At 41.6% G+C, this 18,400-nt stretch overlaps 1 protein-coding gene and 1 long non-coding RNA gene across 3 annotated transcripts; one reads left to right on the top strand and one right to left on the bottom strand.

The window, feature by feature from the left end:
• Positions 1-4,957: 4,957 nt before the first annotated feature.
• On the top strand, positions 4,958-12,501 carry NXT2 (nuclear transport factor 2 like export factor 2). 2 transcript variants are annotated; one of them, XM_033072496.1, is made up of 4 exons: positions 4,958-5,026; positions 6,995-7,081; positions 8,092-8,236; positions 9,132-12,501. In XM_033072496.1, exons 1-4 carry the CDS (start codon positions 5,012-5,014, stop codon positions 9,308-9,310), a joined length of 426 nt encoding a protein of 141 aa, XP_032928387.1. In that variant the 5' UTR covers positions 4,958-5,011; the 3' UTR covers positions 9,311-12,501. The 2 variants fall into 2 exon arrangements, with proteins under 2 accessions (XP_032928387.1, XP_032928386.1); XM_033072495.1 differs by lacking the exon at positions 4,958-5,026 and having other exon boundaries at positions 6,977-7,081.
• LOC117002946 lies at positions 12,312-16,167 on the bottom strand. The gene is made up of 2 exons (XR_004419442.2): positions 15,930-16,167; positions 12,312-13,035 (listed from the first exon to the last, which is right to left on the bottom strand). It is a non-coding gene; the product is annotated as an uncharacterized LOC117002946 (long non-coding RNA).
• Between the last annotated feature and the right edge of the window lie 2,233 nt (positions 16,168-18,400).

The raw sequence follows: 18,400 nt of genomic DNA, 5'->3' as shown, positions 1-18,400 counted from the left end.
GCAATCATGGGAGTTAATAATCAGATTTAGTGTTCTGTGATGTATCAGTTTACACTGCAGCAATGCAGAGTTTGTTAATAATAACTGCAGGGGAAATGGGAGTTCATCCTACTGAGTATTTGGTAAATGCAGTACAAATGCTGCAGGACCATTATAAACAATGCATTCCAAAGGCTGTAACTTGTCTAAGAAAAATAGATTAGGCTTGTTATAAATGACCCAAAGCAGTAAGACTCATCGTGCTCACCAGAGGCTTGCAAAACACCTGCAGGATCGCATTAGCCTCACTAATATTCATGAGCAGTCCTTCCATGTGCTTCCTTTCATGGGTGGAGCTCTTCTCGCACCTTGATCGGAGGTGCTGTGCTGCCCTGCCACCCTGCCAGTGTCCCTGGGGCAAGCACACACCCTGCCCCGCATGCCAGGGCAGCCACCGCCCGCGGGGGGAATTGAAGGGACAACAGGAAAGGGCTCAAAACCACACTGCAATAACAAAATACGTGTCAAAAGAAAGGCCAAGCCAAACAGAACCTCTCCCCACCACACTCAACAACTCCTCATTGGCATGAGCCAACCACCATACCTTACAACAGGCTGTAACACGTGAGATTAGAGCTGACCTAGATTTGGGTCATTGGAAATACATAGAACCTGTGAAAAGAGTAAAGGTAAAAAGGAAACTGTGTCTGGGCTTGCTCTTCATCCTTTCTTTCCATCATGGGGACCAAACATCACTATTTTAATGGCTATTCCTTAAAATTATTGGTGAGATGGGGGCGTTTACAATCAGATCTTATATTTTACTTTTCACCCAGCTGAGGGGTGAGAATATTCAGGAAAAAGAAGAGTAGGTGGTGCCCTCCATGCAAGTCTTCACTAGCAAAGATGGCAGACTCACTGTTTTGTCACTGCAAGCAACCTTGGGGGACATGTGGGAGTTCTGGAATCCCCATGGCTGTCACACATCGACACTGACTTCAAATGTAAAGAGCGCACATGCAAAAATACATACATGTAACATACTGGGATTATCTGTTTGGAAAATATTTATCTTCTGCCCACAAATTGTACAAAGTGAGTTATTCATGCTTACAGAGAGCAACATTATTGCAGCCACAGGCCAGAAATGTGCAAATGATTCCATGGAACCGAGACAATCCACTGGAAGTTCTAGGATTTTCTTCAGTAAATGTGATTGGAGGTATGTTTATAGTATAAAGGAAAAGAGAGATGAGAATCAGCTCATATTGTACATCTCCTCTTCATTCCCTGACAGCCCTTCCCAAGTTAAAGGCTTGTGAACAACAAACTTTTCTCATGGTAGGTAGAAAATAGCGAGCCCTCTGATGCTAAAATTTATCCTTTGGGCTCTGAGCTGGGTTTCCTGTTGTTCCATCTCATTGCACATGTGTAAGGTTAGAAGGTAAAGGGGGAGAAAAGTGGTTGTGAGAAGCAAACAGAAAAATTCCAAATAGTCAAGTCTATTTCAATTGCTGTGCTCAGGGGAAATCTAATGCACAGTTTCAGTTATTAGCTGGCCAAGGAGCAACAGGGGAACTTGCACCTGTTTTGACTTCTCCCAAAATGACAGTAATTATTTTTATTTTAGAAAAGAGACAAAATAGTTCAATAAAAGCAATGAGATGTTGAAATTGTACCTGGGGAATATCCTGGCTAAAACAGCTCTTCTAAGTTGCAATACATTTGGTATCTAAACTGCTTGAATTTTAACTTTGTCTGTACTTGTCTTTAATTTGAAATTACGTACTCTGATGCCTATTGATTAGTTTGAGCTGGAACAACATGCCTCTATAACAAACTGTTGATTTGTGCATCACCTTTTAGCCAAGTAGGTTAAATGAATGGTGCTTGGGTAATTATTTCAGATGCAACCTCTGTCTAATATTTGCTTTCAAAGAGCTGCTAGAATTATTTGACATTTTGCCATGATATTTCCTAAAACAGGAGCTTGAGCACTGGGGTTGTGGAACTGAGGTAGTGGCTAAAGGTATATTTTGAAGAAACTTTGTTTATTCCCCATTTAGCCAAAACAAATAAAGGCCAGATCTGGCTTCCACTACAGCTAGTGGGATTTTCCCATTTTTTTTAACAGTTGACTATTGGATTACTGATATTTTAGGGAACATTGGGTACTACTGTAATAACACAGAGAGCAGGGACAGTCCAAAAGAAAGGTATGCTGCTTTCCCTGCTGAAGAGCTGCTGTGCCACATCAGCTGAGCATAGGACCACTGATGCTCAGACAGGGCTAAATATTTCGACATATTCAGGAAGAGAAGTAAAACATCTCCAGGCATATACTCAGTAATCATACAGGATTCTCCCAACTCCTCCATCTGTAAAGAAAAACAAATGACAAAACTCTTTACTTACAGCTGGAAGTAAATTTTTCTTCACTGGAAAGTGATTCCTTAAAAAGTCATGGTTATGTTTGGCCTGGAGAAATATTACTTAGCATTTGATCCATCTTAAGCACTCCCACAAACCAGTTAATTGTTGTACCTCCCAGGGGCCAGCATTCTGGCTTTATTATTGAGCTAAACACAATCTGAGCTCAGAATATGCTACAGGCTGACCTGAGCTAACAGTTTCAGAGAGCACATAAACTACAGTGCCAGCCCTGCAGGCTTTTCTCATCCGAGTGAACTCTGCACAGAAGTTCTGTTAAATCTGTAGTGTGTAGTAGTTACTGCTTCATCTGTAGCTGATCCATAATTATTAATTTTAAAAAAAAAGAAAACGAATGAAAATTTACTTTAAATTTGCCTGTTCTCAAAGGATGTCTCTTTTTTTAAAAGGAGAAAGATATTGGAGGAAAAAAAAACCCACAAGTACATTTACCTGGCCATATGTTTTACATACACATGGTCAGATTTTCTCAAGAGTTCAAATAATGCATCATTACCTAATGAAATGAAGAGAATTTTAAAATTTCTTTAACAAGCAACTGTGGTGACACTTTGAACTGACCTGTTCTGAAAATTTATTTCTACTTGGGACTGCTTTGAATGGAGTAAAATGGAACAGTTATTTGTACTTGATCTCAGCATATCCCATTGGATACAATTACCACTACAATATATAGTAAGTCCTGTTTTTCTTTAAAAACCAAGGGAGGTATTTATCAGCATAAGAGTCATTGCATTCCTCCAGTTCTGGTATAGCAGAAATTTGAGGTGGAATGGTCACAGTTGAGAGCACCCATGGGACTGTAACAAGAACAGGTTCTGCCCAGGTCCACCTTTTATGCCAGGAACTGGCCAAAATAGGCTTTCTTAAGTCAACTGTAGTTTAGTAAATCCCAAACCCAGCTTTAGCATTGATATTTATCCAGCCTATGAGTCAAACACCTGGGACCTACTCCCAGTTCACATTAAAATCAACAGATCAAATCTTTGAGTCCTCGTTCAGCTCTTGCAAAACCCTCAAACACTGAGTCATGATCCAGTTTCACAAGAATCCCATTAATCAGAGTCTGTCTGGATTTGGCCAGTGTCCGTTGCTTCCCATGTTTTAGGAGACAGTTCATCAAACTTCTGTACATCTGGGAGCATTACTGCACTCTCTGGTAATTTCATCAACAGTTGAGAGTCCTGCCTTTCACAAGAACTGCTCACTGTTCACAAAGATGTTCAGTCTTAGAGAACAGCCCAGGCCCAGACAGCCTTTGCAGATGCTGCTTTAGCAGCTTGAAAGCTGAAGTGTTGTGTGAATTGCTGTCCTCGAGGGAACTCTTGGGGTAAACATCACTGTTTAGATCAGAGTTCTGCTGAAGCTCTGGCAGTCGGGCTTTGGGAGCAGGGATGCTGCGTGTCCAGGAGCCCGTGAAAGCTGAGGAGCCTCACGAGAACAGTCAACCTGCCAGCTTAATTCAGTACTGACACAGGCCCTTATTAGTGCTTTGGGCTCATTCATTCAGTAGAATGGCTACAGAAATTTGAAATATTTGCCTTTTGCTGCCTCCTGGACTTGCCCTTCAGTGTTGGTTACAATGCTGCAGTGAGATTTTGAGGCTGCAGCGTTCAGGAGTGTTATGATTCCAGTGATGTAATGTATATTTCCAATCAATCAATTAGGAAGTATTGTAGTTTGTTGGGCTCTCTTAATAGACAATTTTCAATTGAAATCTTTCAGTGTTGATTGCATAATCTTAGAGGGAAATAAATTATGACAGACTGAAAGTTACAAATCCATTAATCCAAGTCCAGCAAGACTATTTGCAAAACTAAGGACTATTAATTTTATCAAGGATAATCAGGACCCAAAGGCCTAATTTTAGTCTCTAACTGACGTCATTACAGAAATGTCAGAGTTTGCTGTGAGCAAGGTTCATTTGAAAAGTGGCCTGGCTAAGAAGCAGCCTGTCTTCATTTTTGCATAGGTCTTAATACAAATGTGTGTGATTGTCACAGGTTTCTGTGAGAAAATGTGAACTCTTCACCTTACTGGAGATTGAATTCCATTTTCATTCAGTGGTCATTCCTTGTCCAGTATCAAATAATTTACAATAAAAATCTATGCAGTTTGCCAATGATCCTGAAATTATTCAGTGCTTTGTCATCAATTTTAATTGATTTTAATCAATGGCTGAAAACAGATAAAAATATGGCCTAACCCAGATGGCTGAGTGCATTTCTGAAATCTTAATACATCCTAACTTCAGTAAAGCTATTTTTAGGTTTTTTGAGTAAATTTGACTGACGTTCTAAAGGAGTCACTTCTAAGAATTGCTCCATACAAATAGAGAAATATATAATACTATTCGCTATTTAATTGTGGTTACAATTTTAATTTATCTTCCCTAGTATCAGCTCTCTGGGCGGATTTCCAGCAGCATTGATGTGAAAGGTTGGTAATGCTGATTCGGCCGGACCTTGTTTGTAGGCAGAACGCTCCCTCAGGGCACCGCGGCGGAACGCTTTGGGTGACGGACGCGCGGCCGGAAGCGCTGGGTCCGTGCACTTCCGGCGCCCTCCCGCCTCGCCGCCCCATGGCCGCGTCCGTGGTGAGTCCGGGCCGGTCCGGGAACCGCCAGGAACCGCGGCTGGGGGGAGGGGAGCGCGGGGTGTCCGCCTCGGGAGGGTGCAGCGTGTCACAGGGCGGGCGTGGGACCGCGGGGAGGCCGCGGGGATTGTCCCCGCTGCTTGAGAGACGGAACGGGCAGGGCGGCAGCGCCTCGGCTCGGGGCAGGGCGGGGGTCCGTGTGTTGCGGCTTCTGCGTCCGCGGACCTTAGGGCAGGGAAGAGCTCAGTGAGGCCGTCAGTAGCAGCCCTGTAGGTTGGGAAAATGCTTGGAGTTCCCGCCACAGTCTTCGAGAAGTTGATTTTGGGGTTGGTTAGTTTTTTTTCAATTACGGCTTTCTTGTTAAAAGCTTGGAGGGAGGGTTTATGAGTGAGGTGGTTGGACGTTGGAACCCGAAGGAACTGTGACCGTCTCCATGCTCGGAGATGTCCAAACGTGGCAGGAGAAAGGACAGAGGACACAGAGCTGTCAGAAACAACCTGGAAAGTGGATCAGCCTTGGGAGTCAGCTCTGCTTTGAAAAGGGATTAGGACCAGATGATGTCCAGAAGTTTATTCCAGCCCGAATTGTTGACAGAGTTTTAAACTCTTTGGTGGTTATGGCTGTAAAAACTGGCAGAGTTTATTTTCTATTAGACTTCTGTTGCATCTACCCCAACAACTCATTCCAGTCTCCTGGTATTTCTCCAGTGCCCAAGGTCGCTCCCATTCCATCTGTTGGGAACTGAATGAGAATGTTTGGTGCTGGCTGGGAAGGGTTGGTGTGCACTGAGAGCTGGCTGAGGGCTCACAGACTCTCACTGGCACAACAGGCAGAGCTGTAGTCACTGTTCCCAGGGGCAGGTCTGACACTCCTGTCTCCAGAATTTCTCTGGGCACTAAGGATTGACATTAGCCTTTCTTTGAGTTTGGGAATTGCTGGGGGAGGTAGAAAGATGAAGAGCAGTCTGTGTCCTTGCAGGGGGAGAGAAAAGATAGTGCACAGAAACTTTGTTTGGCTTTGTTGAATAAACGGATTATTTGATAGTCCTTAGTTACTTTTCAGATTGAAGTTTTCTGTGATGATGAATATTTCTTGTGTTAATATTGGACGAATTCCTGGTGGTTCTGGAGCCAAGTAAATACAAGCAGTGAAATTGTTCAGCACTGATTGAGTTGCAGATATTGAGAGTATAATACTGAAATGATAAATAATAACATTTTAAACAATTGATAAGAGAACCAAATGCAGGTTTGTGTATGTATGGACAGGAAATTCAGAATCTGCTTTCCAGGATGTCCCAGTTCAGGGTCTGTAAGAGATCAAGGGCCAGACAGATGAACAAACTGAGCAAATAACCCAGTGAGATCACAGTGCAGTGGTGGGACAACAAAGGCTGTTACCTGGGGATGAATGAAAGTGGAGAGATGTAAGGAAAATGTAAGGTGTGAGGAGAAGTGTTTGTTTTTGCCCTGTGGATATAGCACTGATTGATACTAGAAAGAATACATCCAGATGTTGGTGTTCTCTCTTTGACTACATTTTATATTTCTATATGTAAAGGTGTGTTAAAAAATGAGACTTGGATGGCAGTGTGATGGGGTTCTTGCTAATTCTCAGAAGTACATTAATAAATCTTGTTCCTTATTTCAGAACAACCATCACAGCAACAACTGTTTCCTTTGAATAAATGCATGGCCACACTACCTGCAACCATCTGTAGCCCATCTACCAATGTAAATATTTGCAATTTAAATACAATAAATATATCAGCATTCAAAACTAATGCTGAAACTGTCACCTGCCTAACAGCTGGTACTTCTGCAAGTAGGAAAGGAGTTTAGAATAAATTTCAACATTATTTGATGTCATCTTTTGGTGAGGGTGGAAAATACCACTCAAAGTGACTTGCAGGACAATCATTGATTATGTTGCATAACTAAAGAAATTTGATATGATTTCTTCCCTCCAGGATTTCAAAACCTATGTGGATCAAGCTTGTAGAGCTGCAGATGAGTTTGTCAACATTTACTATGAGACAATGGACAAAAGAAGAAGGGTATGTAGCTGTTTTGACAATAGTTAAAACTGTCTGGGCACTTTTTGTTTGCATTTGTAACTGTCATTACACAGAAAGCACCTGAACATTGGTTACCGTGTGCCTGTACTGGCCATGGTAGAAGAGGGCAGCTGTTCCTCAGGCTGCCCTGCAGAGGATTTTGTGCTCCTCTGCAGCCTTGCTATGAAAGGGGCTGTTCAGAAAGTGCCTTTGACTTCTCATAACCCTCATTCAGTTGGTGTGCAGGTATATCTTACAGGTGCAGGATTTGATCAGTACAGGAATGCATATCTTGCTTTATTTTCCCTTGAGGTCAGGATTTAACTTCTTTTTTCCCAAACTTCTTTCAGTAGCAGTTACCACTTTTGGTTCTAGGGTTCTTTGGAGTGCCTGTAGTGTCTTGGAGACTAGTCTTTGGAATTTTAAATGTACTGTAGTTGCAATTTGTTATGTGAAAGTAGCAGCAGTCCCAGGTTACTCCACAGTCACTTTGCACATGAGTAGATTGGACAGGGATGTGTTAACACCTTAAAGGAGAGTTGGGCAGTTACTCAGCTTATTAAACATTTGGGAAGTCCTGGTATGCTGCTGTCCTCTTCAAGTTTCACTTTTTCCTGGTCTTGTTCACTTACTTTTATTAACCTGAAATTTTAATTTCCTGACCTAAATTGTGTTGTGTGCACACTCTCCCTCTCAGAAGAAAAAAAAAAGAAAATCAGTGATAAACTTACTGTGGAAAGGTAGCTTGGCCTTTTGTTAGCAACCACTTCAGTTCTGTCATTACTTTTGTTAAAGGGATATTATCAACATTTGAGACATGAGTCACTGTGCCACTCATAAAGGAAAATGTGCTTGTTAGTTTTAATTCTTTATCAGGAGCACTGGTTGTTAAGAGGAGCTCCTGTTTCAGGAAGGCATTCTATCTGTCAAAGTAACAGAAGAAAGTTTAGTATGTTGTCTATTGTATGTTTACATATTTTTCCTAAATGTGTATTTTCATAATCACTCAGGCTTTAACCAGACTGTATTTGGACAAAGCAACATTAGTTTGGAATGGAAATGCAGTATCTGGGCAAGAAGAACTAAATAAGTTTTTTGAAATGTTGCCATCAAGTGAATTCCAGGTTAATGTGTTGGATTGCCAGCCTGTTCACGGTAAGGTTGTATTATAATTTATTTAGCTATTTTAAATTTTTTCATAACCTTTGAAAGTGAGCAATTATAATAGTGCTTTTAGAGAAGATACCAAGGGTTGAAATGTCATGTTGTGCTTAAATAAAGCACAAATCAAGAGATGCAGCAACTATACACTTTTCTCATGTCTGGAAAAATATTTTAAGGACTTTTTTCATTGAGATCATATTCAGATGTGATCTGTTTTCATGTATGGAAAAAGTCTGGTTATGTTGTGCCTGGGAGACCCCTATGGTGGCCTCTTGTACTTACCTGCACTGGATATAATATATATATATATAATATATATAATGTGGAACAAATCGTTATTAACCTGTATGTACTTTGATTTCTTTACATCTAGAATAGGTGTTAAGTTCTTTAGATTTCTGATTAACAACTCCTAAAGAAAGATTTACATAATTGAGAAGTTAATAAATTGCTTCTAATGGATGTTTTGGGAATAAAAGTAAGGGGAAAGCCTGTGGTCAAACACGCTTGCTTTGCTCTGCTGTGATAAAGATAAAATTTCTAATAACTGGGGAGAGTAGTATATGCAAGTTGCTAAATATCTGTATGTGTGTATATCTCAAGTAATGAGAGCTTATTCTAAGCACAAATGGAGGTGTTTGTCAGTGCTCTAAAGTGAAGAGCAGGAGATGAAAATGGCAAAGCCATTGCCAAGCCGTGTTGGCGAACCCACCGCTGTCTGTGTAGAAACTCTGCACCAGAGCTGCACTTCCCTGCCTGTACCCAGCTGTTAGCCTGGCATAGTGTAACCAGAGTTGAACCAAGCTTCATTGTACATTTCCTGCCTCTTTACCTGCTAGTCTTTGTTTGAGTTGTTTTCTTCATCATTTCATACCTCCTTGTGAAGAGCAAGCCACTCAAGGCCAGACAACAGTCCTCGTGGTGACAAGTGGGACTGTCAAATTTGATGGGGATAAGCAGCGCTACTTCAATCAGAATTTCCTGCTGACGGCACAGGCCACCCCCACCAACACCGTGTGGAAGATCGCCGGGGACTGCTTCCGCTTCCAGGACTGGGCCAGTTAGCAGGGCCTGCCGTGGGGAGTGACCTCTCATCCGGCACCACCGAGCCCACTGTGCAGGCAGCTGTTCCCACGCACGGAATGCACGCACTCTTTGTGTTGCATCTGATGTTACGGACGGTCTACAGATGTTTCGGGGTTGATTCCAGTGACCACAGCTTTAGTAATAAAATGTGAGAGGTTGCTCATGTTAGTGAATTTAGTAAAGTGCTAAAGGCAGTGAGCTGTATTCGAATCATTCCTAAAATGCCTTACATGCAGCTATGCTGCCACTGCTGAGTGCTCAAACTGTTCTGTTTGAACACAAAATCCTATTCGTGTACAATTCTGACCAAACATAATTTTTTTCAACTTGAAAAGATCTGGTTTTACAGTAGCATCTTCTCTCTTTTGAAGAAGATGCTTGTGGCATGAAGATGTAATTTTGAAAGCTCCCTACTCCCGGTTGTAAAAGGCTGGGAAGGATTGCTATGGTTTCTACTGTAAGTGAAAGGAGCAAATACGTCTCCTAAGTTTTTAATCTCAATCCATTAGAAAGGTAATGTTTACCTTCTCTGATGCCAAAGGACTGTATATCTTTGGGTTTCCTCTCGGTCTGAGCTTCCCAGACTTCGTTGTTAATTCCATGGATTCATATGTAGGGCATGCTGAATGATTCAGAGCTCCTGTGCCAATAACTCTTCACATGCGTGTAAAGGACTTCAAACTGATTGTTTTTCTTTTGAAGTCTTGCAGTGGCCTAGAAATAGGTCGCATAAATGAATTGAAATTTCAGTTTTCTGTTGGCTTTAGTTCTGCATTCTATTGCTATGAGATTTGGATTATTTTTCCCATATTAAGTCTGCAAGTTGTGAATCCTTTCTGTCTTTTCAGGAAACATTGTAGTTAAAAAGTGGCACTGAAAGTGTGCATTACTGTGAAGCCTTCAATTTTTCTCATCATTATTGTTATTCAGAACAGGTGCTTGCATTATTTTCAAGTGAGAACAGCAGCTCTGCTCTGCTAACACTGTCTTTCTCTCATGCAGATTTTTACTGTATTTTTCATCTTCTTTTTAAACATTGCCTTTAATTATTGATTCTGGGGTTTCGTGTGTCTTGCTTTAAATTTGTAGTTTAAAGCTTACAGCTGCTTTGAAACACTTTTTTTCAAGACTGTAAGTTAATAGAGGCCACCTTAACTCTGGAACTTAAGAGCAAATCTGAGTATCAGCAGCTTTGTTTCAAACTGGTGCATTTCTGTTTTAAGCTGAGTAAAACAAAAAAACAAACCCAAAAAGTAGCTGTATAGCTGTAGCTGTGTCCCTGAGCGTACATTTGCTTGTAACTGAAAATACACGAGGGGAGCTTGTAACTTTTGCCATAACCCATGTTTCAATGACAACAGCAGTCTGAAAGCAGTTACAACTGCAGCTCACTTGTTCAGTGGCTTAAATGGAGAAAACTGTGAAAATGAGCAATATCTCACTTGTGTAAAACATCTTAAAGCATCTGTAGTTTGTGATGTAATCCTACAAACAATGGGATGTTTAGCTGAAATAAGCGACTTCATTTCATTTTCAGACCAGGAAGTTAGAATTAGTAACCTGTCTCTGTTCAGAGGCTGTTTATGGTCAAAATTATTGTGTGTACCTATTTTTCAGGCTAAAAAATATGAATTCCTGCAGAACAGTGCAAGAACAGAATTTTTGAAAACTGTAAATATTGTAAATACATTGTTATTTCTGTATGTAGTGAAGAAAGGATCATTCTATTTAATTACCGTTTGTTCTCAAGAGAATATGTGATGTTCATATATTTGTATTTCCTCTACATGATTGAAAAGAAGACATAACCTAAGCATGTCTGTAAGTGGTACAGCATTGTTGAGCTGTGACACTGGCGTGGTGTATTCTACTAGCTGTTTGTTGATTGTGCAAGTGGTGTTACAGATCTGCTTTGCATACACAAAACAGGTTTTGCCTTTTAAAATGCAGCAATGGGTGCAGCTGTGGCATTGGCTTGTTGGACTTTGAAGGCGGTCACCAGAACACACACTTATATCAGTACCTGATAAGCTTGTGCTGTGAATAAATACTTACTGGATATTTTTATCCAAGTTTGAATTTGTATAATAATTTTAAGCTTTTTCTAGGCAGACTGGGAGATTCAAAATATATGAAGCAATGTTTCAATCAATCAGATGTTATTCTCAATTACTTTCATGCTATTTAAATGCAAGCTGCTTTTAAATCTGACTTTTGCAATTAATATTAAAAAAAAAAAAAAACAAATAAACATCATTACCATTACCTGGAATATGACGGAAGAAGATAACTAACTGGCCTAGCTGGACAAACCCAGTTAAAACTTTTACTGAATAAGATCTGTAGATGGAATAGGATTTGGTCTGCATACCCAAAGGTTTTGTAGGAAAATTTATTGGAACACGATTGCTTCAGGCTAGGGAGAGGTGCCAGTTACTCCTGCCTATTTCCATCCTCTTCCATAAGGATTATTTGGGGTGACTCAGTACTACCATAATTAGCTCTTGCTCTTTATAACCGAAAATGCTGGTTTGAAAAATATTTTTATTTATTTTACTAAGTGAGAATGTAGCTATTAGAGTCAAGTGGTGGTTTTAGAATGGAGTAACTAATGGCACAAACAAAAAAATCTTTGTTACTAGCTCTGTGCTGCTTGTTAGTATTCTGTGCTGAAATTAGCAGAAAACACAAACATGCTTTCATTTTGTTCTGTACAAACCCACACAGCTGGTTTAGTGTGGCCATTGCTGACTCTACGGCAATATCCAAAATTTACAATGGGCATCTATGTTTGTTCTCCAAACACTGGAGTTAATGCTTCCATTTTTTTGTTCAAGACCAAATTACTCCTGTGCAACCAGTCAGTGAAACAAAGCCAGCTGAAGAGCTAAGCACTTCCACATATGAAATTGTAGCAATTGAAGAATTGAGAGATCTTCTTTTTGTGTGTGTTCTCTGTATTGTCTGTAGTAGTCACTGCTTTCTGTTGCTGTGTTCTTTTAGCATACTACAGTTAAATTGATTTAAAATGCCTATGTTGGAGAAAAGGGATTTGTTCTGATGGTATGAATGGTTTGTTCTGATATGCCTGTGCTTCCTTAACCTGTCTGGAGAAAAGCACATTATAAAGAAATGCTGTTTTACCAGTAAAGTAACTTTCCACACTTGAATATATTTTGTAAGTTTTTGAAATTGTTTAAGATCTCTTGTATGATTAATTTTAAAAAACTAAATAACCAAACAAAAAAAAGGGGAAAAAAACACCACCAAAAATCCCCCAAACCTACCAGTTACTCTACCTTTTATTATTATTATTATTATTATTATTATTGCTATTAGAAATTTTAATAGCTTGTTCTTATGATATTAAAAGTGCAAGAAATAATTTGTGGCTTCCTTATCTTTACTACTTGTTGTTGTAGGTCTGAGTTCTGAGTGCTGTGGGGGCACTGCAGAACAGGCTGGCAGCTCTCTGTCAGGGTAAAATATGAATAACCCACAGCAAATGCCTTTCCAAAAGCACTCTCAAGCAGTAAATGTTGAGCTGCCCAAAGTAACTATTTCAAATAAACATATCTCTCTAAAATTTGCTAAAGTTTAGACTGTTCTCCAATACATACCTGGATGAAGCCAAACAAAATTTGAGCCAGATTCTTGGGCTGTAAATATTTTCACTGAGAACACGTTGTGCTTCTGTTGTTTCTCTAAGAAGAAATTAAACACTGAAATGAGAAATGCTTTTTGTGATAATTCCAGTGATTTATTCACTGTTTTGCTGTTTAGAACATTAAATTACTGATGCACACTTGCCTAGTGTAGACAGCAGCTTTTAAATGCTGACACTGCAAAGATGAAGATGCTCATGCAAGGTCAACAGTTGCATGGAAACAGACACTGTTCTAGAAATATATTCTGGAAACCATGCCAAATATATTGGAAAGTTGTTGTGTTTGAGGGTATAGATTTCAGTAAGGCTTTGCAGGCAGTTGCTCTTAGTTATGATCCTGTACAAGGCTCTGACAGCTGATGCAGTGTAATGATTTATGAGCGCTGGGAAAAATAAATCAGCCCAAACCAGAAGATGTTTTTACAGGTATGTTTAAAATGGATCCAGAAATTGCTCCTTTTGAAGAATTGCCATTGGGCTGAAGAAAATAATATTAAATTCTTCCTAGAAAAGCGAACTTCTCTTTTTTGTTTCTAACTGCAGAAAGGTAGAACATGAACAGCTGGGCTTACTCCTTCAGAAGACTGAGTTTAATAATATTAATAAATCTGTCTTGTTACACTTTGTGATTGAATGGACTATAGACACTTAGTGGCCATTTTGCCCTGCATCAGTAATACATGTGCCTTAGAATATAGTGTTGATGGCAAAATTCTGTTGGATTGCAGTGGCTGATTTTTGTCTTCTTGCAGCCTGTTTCAGTTCCCAAACCCCTCTGGGTTTGCATCTTTGTGGTTTTTCAAGATTTCCAACCACTACACAATGTAATGAAATTACTAAAACAAAAAGAAATTAATGTTGCTGGACTTAATACTTATTTATCAAGGTCTGTATGCCACAGTATCAATTCTTGAGTACTGTGGCGTGTCTTAATGCACAATGATGTTATCTTCTTTAAACAGCTGGTTGAACCGTAAGTATAAGAACAGATGGACTGATGTAAATCAGAAATTACTACGCTTCACTGAGACCTTGTGATCAGGTGTTGAAAGGCACTGATAGGAGATAATTAGATGTTTATGTGGCAGGAGGTCTCGTGCTTTATTTGTGAACTGTGTAATGCAAGGCAAACTTTTTCACATGGGCAGTCCTTGTTTTTAGTTGGGCTCTAAATACAGTGTGTTGCACGTACTTTGCAATTTGAGTAAGAGAGATGGATTGTAAAGATAGTGGAAAATCTGGTGAATAAATCAGTGGTACTTGGAGGGACTGCCACAACCTTCCTTCAGATTTGTTTATGGGATGAAGCAGTGGAAAGCAGTTAGTAACTAGCTGATATTAAACAAAATGTGTTAAGCACATGCATTTTATAAATAGCTGATTAGAACTTTTACTGTTGTCTGTTTGATAGGGGATTTTAAGAATAGTGTCAGTTGGTTTCTCTGACATCCTTTTTGCACATGATACTCACTGCTACATTTTCTTTGCTGAGCTACATTTCACCTATGTACTGTATGCCTACAGTGCTGGCACTAGTATTATGGCATATACTCCCATTGAAATTGTTTCTGGAACTTGCATTTTTTCTCTGCCCCATACTTTTCAATTATTAGAAAGTCAGGGTATTCACAAGATGCAGTTTGATATTTAAGGATACTTTTTAATTTGGTCTGTGAGTATTGGCAGTGTTTTTCTGCAGTGACAACATTGACTTGATAACTGTCAGTCCTCTCTAGGATTTTTTTTTTTTAATTCAGCGCTTCAGGTGCTCAGTATATAATGATTCCTCACAAAGTTAGAGACAGCAAGATGCAGTTGTTGCCAAATACAAGACAACTATTTTTCTGTTGGATAAAAATACTCGTGAGTGTTAGGAAATTTAAGTGTATAACAAAAATCTCCCCTCCTTTAAGTTAATGTCAAAGTTTCTTTTCCCAGCAGTGTGGTGTGGTTAAAATCCAAGTAGTAATTTGAATTGTATACTGCAGAATTCCTAGTGACAGTATTTGTTCCTTGGAATTGTTCATTAATCTTACTGAAAAAGCCTTACTCCAAACCCAAACCAAGAAGGCACAGACTACTGACATTGCTAAAAATGAACATCTAAAACAACCTCTGCCAGCCCCACTTTTTCTGTAGAAAGCATATGCTGTATGTTGGTTTAATCACAAGGTTTAATTTATACAAAGGTGCCCTGTGCATGCAAGGATATTTCTGACGGCTTGAGGAGTCTGTGTGCATCATCAAAGCCACAGTACTGGTGCTTTTTTCTAAGCTTCTTTTGTTTCAAGAAATGCTTCCATGTAAATCAAACCCATCTTACTTTAACAGGAGACCTGAGCCTTCCAACCCGTGACATAGCTGTCAGTCCTCCAAAGTGACAGCAGGAAGCATCCTGCAGCAATAACAGACCTGCTTTTAATTCCATGAAGTGCTGCCCCCACCAACACACCAACAGCAGTGAGGTCAGATAAGGTATAATACAAACAGATTTTAAAGAAAAAGGTGTTAAACTAAGATCTAAAGATGATTGATGAGAGAGGTCTCTGTGCATAAGTATTCATAGAATGGATTTGTTTGGTAGGGACCTCAAAGCTCACCTAGTTCCAAACCTCTCTCAGGGGCCAGGTTGTCCAGGACCCCATCCTTGAACATTTCCAGGGATAGTGCATTCAAAACGTCTCAGGGCAGCCTGTTCTATTGCCTCACCACACTCACATTAAAGAATTTCTTCCCAACAGCTAAACTGCATTTCTCAGCTTTCAGTTTAAAACCGTTCCACTTTGACCTATCACCTGCACATATAAAACTTACTCTCCCTCCTTTTTATAAACCCCCTCTAAATACTGAAAGGCCGCAGTATGTAATGCAGGTAATTTATTGTTCAAGAGCAGTACAAACGGATCCAAAGAGTTGAAGAACAACTCTCACCGCATGACAAGCCTTGGGCACTGTACAAGAACAGAACAGTTTCTCATCCGCCGCGGTCGCTCGCTGTCCGCAGTCCCAGCTGGGAAGGCAGCAGGAGCGCTGCCCTGGCAGGACGGACCCTTCTCGCTGCCGAGCTCTGGCCGCCCCGTGTGCGGGTAGTTGGGGTCGTGCTTGGACTCCGGCTTCCGCCAGCGGGTGTAGGGCAGGAGGAGCGCCCCGGCCGGGCAGCCGCGGAAGATGAAAGATGATGCTGAGCAGGAAACGGAACGAGCCGGCCGCCCCCTGGTGCTGCCGGTGCAGCGCAACTCCCGCAGCGCGGCCCCAGCCCCGCCGTGCACAGCTCACGGGGCACCGCGGGGCGGAGCGGAGCCGGGCGGGCACGGCCCCCCGGGCACGGCCCCGGCAGCGCGGAGCCCCCCGGGCACGGCCCCCCGGGCACGGAGCCCCCCGGGCACGGCCCCCCGGGCACAGCCCCCCGGGCACAGCCCCCCGGGCACAGCCCCGGCAGCGCGGAGCCGGCCGGACTCCGCTGCCACGGCTGCACAGAGCGGAGGGCAGCTTCCGTGTCGCTGAGAGCCATGCCAAATGACATCGCTTGTCAGGCTCCCTGAATTTAGAGATGCGAGAGAGATTGCAGGTCTGCCAAAATAAAGGCAGGAAGAAGCTGGTTCTAGTCACAGAATCACAGAATTTGGGTTTGGGTTGGCTCATCTCCTTCCAGCCCTTTGCCATGGGCAGGGACACCTTCCACCAGACAAGGTAACTCCAAGCCCCATCCAACCTGACTTTGAGCACGTCAGGGATGGGGCACCCACAGCTCCCCTGGCCAGCCTGTGCTGGGGCCTCACCACCCTTACAGTAATGAATTTCTTCCTAATATTTAATCCAAATCTCTCCTGCAGGAGAATATCATCCAGCACCCAGCGGACAAAACGAGAGCAGTCAATAGCAAAGACCCTGGGCAGACTCCCAGAGCACGTTTGCTGTTGAGGGGCACATAGCAGAGAAAAGCAAGGAAGTTTGGAAGCTGAACAACAGGAGAGAATTTTATTGCCAAGAGGCAACAAAACCCAACCAATTTCCAGTTCTTTTAGTTTAAGGGAACAGCTCTGAGGATCTTAGCTGTGGGACACACAGAGTGGGAGGAGCAGGGGATGTACTGGGGGTTTTTTGGAGTGGAGGACAGGTTAAAGAAATGTTCAAGCAAAACCTGGGAGAGTTCAAGACTCCATCCCGCAGAGGAGAAACTCGATTTGACCCAACTGCCATTCAAATCCAGAAAACATTGGAGCATTTCCCCAAGCTCTGCTGAGCCATCAGGTGCAGCCCCAATCACCCTGCAGGACCAGGGCAGCAGATCCCTGGGACAGGGATGCTCCCTTGGGAAGTCGCCTGCATGGCCCATGGGATTCACAAGATCTGCTTCTAAAGACTCCAACGTCCAAAAACCTCCACATTGAAAGCCTTTAATTTGGGGTTTCACTTCTCCATCTGTCACTAGGCAGCTGCTCCACTTCAACACCCTTCTGATGGGTGCAAATTTTCTCCTGATTTCCAGCCTAAACAGGAAGTTATTTCCATTCATTCTCCTGCAAATACTGGGAGCTTGTACCTGATTTGCTCCTCCTCTCCTGGTGTGCATTTGTGCACATAAAGTGCCAAAGCCAAGAGCATTTCCTTGTTTCAATTATGTCATTTGTCCTTATTATTGCCTTCTCATATAGTTACACAGATTTGGTGCTGGCTCAGCACTCAGAATGTTGACAGCACAAAGTCCAGGTTTCACATTGCCTTCTCCAAGTTTCGGGCCATGCCTGCAAAGAAGGAAATACAGCAAAGAAATTCCAAACAGAGTCCCTAATAAAGGTAATAAAATGACACATGCCTGTATTTGCTGCAGGGAAGAATAGCACTGCTTATTAAATCATTACAAACAATTAAAGCAGCAGAGGGGAGGAAGACAGCAGTATCATTTTCCAGCTCCCCAGTCCTCTGCTGCCCTCAGAAAGAGGATCATGCTTAAATTAGAATAAAAGTTCTGCCAGAAACAGCATTCTTTTGTTTCCCCCGACCATTCACTAAAAGCCCTCAGTCACTTAAGAGCTTTTTAAATCATTTCTAGTATTCACTACATGGCCAATTATTGAAAGACCCCTGAACCTGCAGTGCAGTTAATGACCATCTCTGACATATTTCTTACATGTATTTTTTTTTCACATTTTCTTTGACAATAGCTGACCAGGTGCCTTCCCCTTTTTTGTCTCCTGTTTAATCCATTTACTCTCATCCTGCATGGCACAGCACACCATGTTTCCTCAAAACAGCCTGCACTATTTAACAACTCACCCATAAAATCCCAATCTTTTACACTTTCACCTCTTCATGCTCCCATCCACAGAGGGAGTCAAGGTCAGCCAGATGCAAATGAGGTGTTGAAGCTGAGGTGTGATGAGGCTGTGATTGCTTGATGA

The sequence above is a fragment of the Catharus ustulatus genome, chromosome 14 (genome assembly GCF_009819885.2).
Source record: "Catharus ustulatus isolate bCatUst1 chromosome 14, bCatUst1.pri.v2, whole genome shotgun sequence".
NCBI classification, from domain to species: Eukaryota; Metazoa; Chordata; class Aves; order Passeriformes; family Turdidae; genus Catharus; species Catharus ustulatus.
Note: the sequence above shows the minus strand (reverse complement) of the source record. Positions and strands in the feature narration are given on the sequence as shown.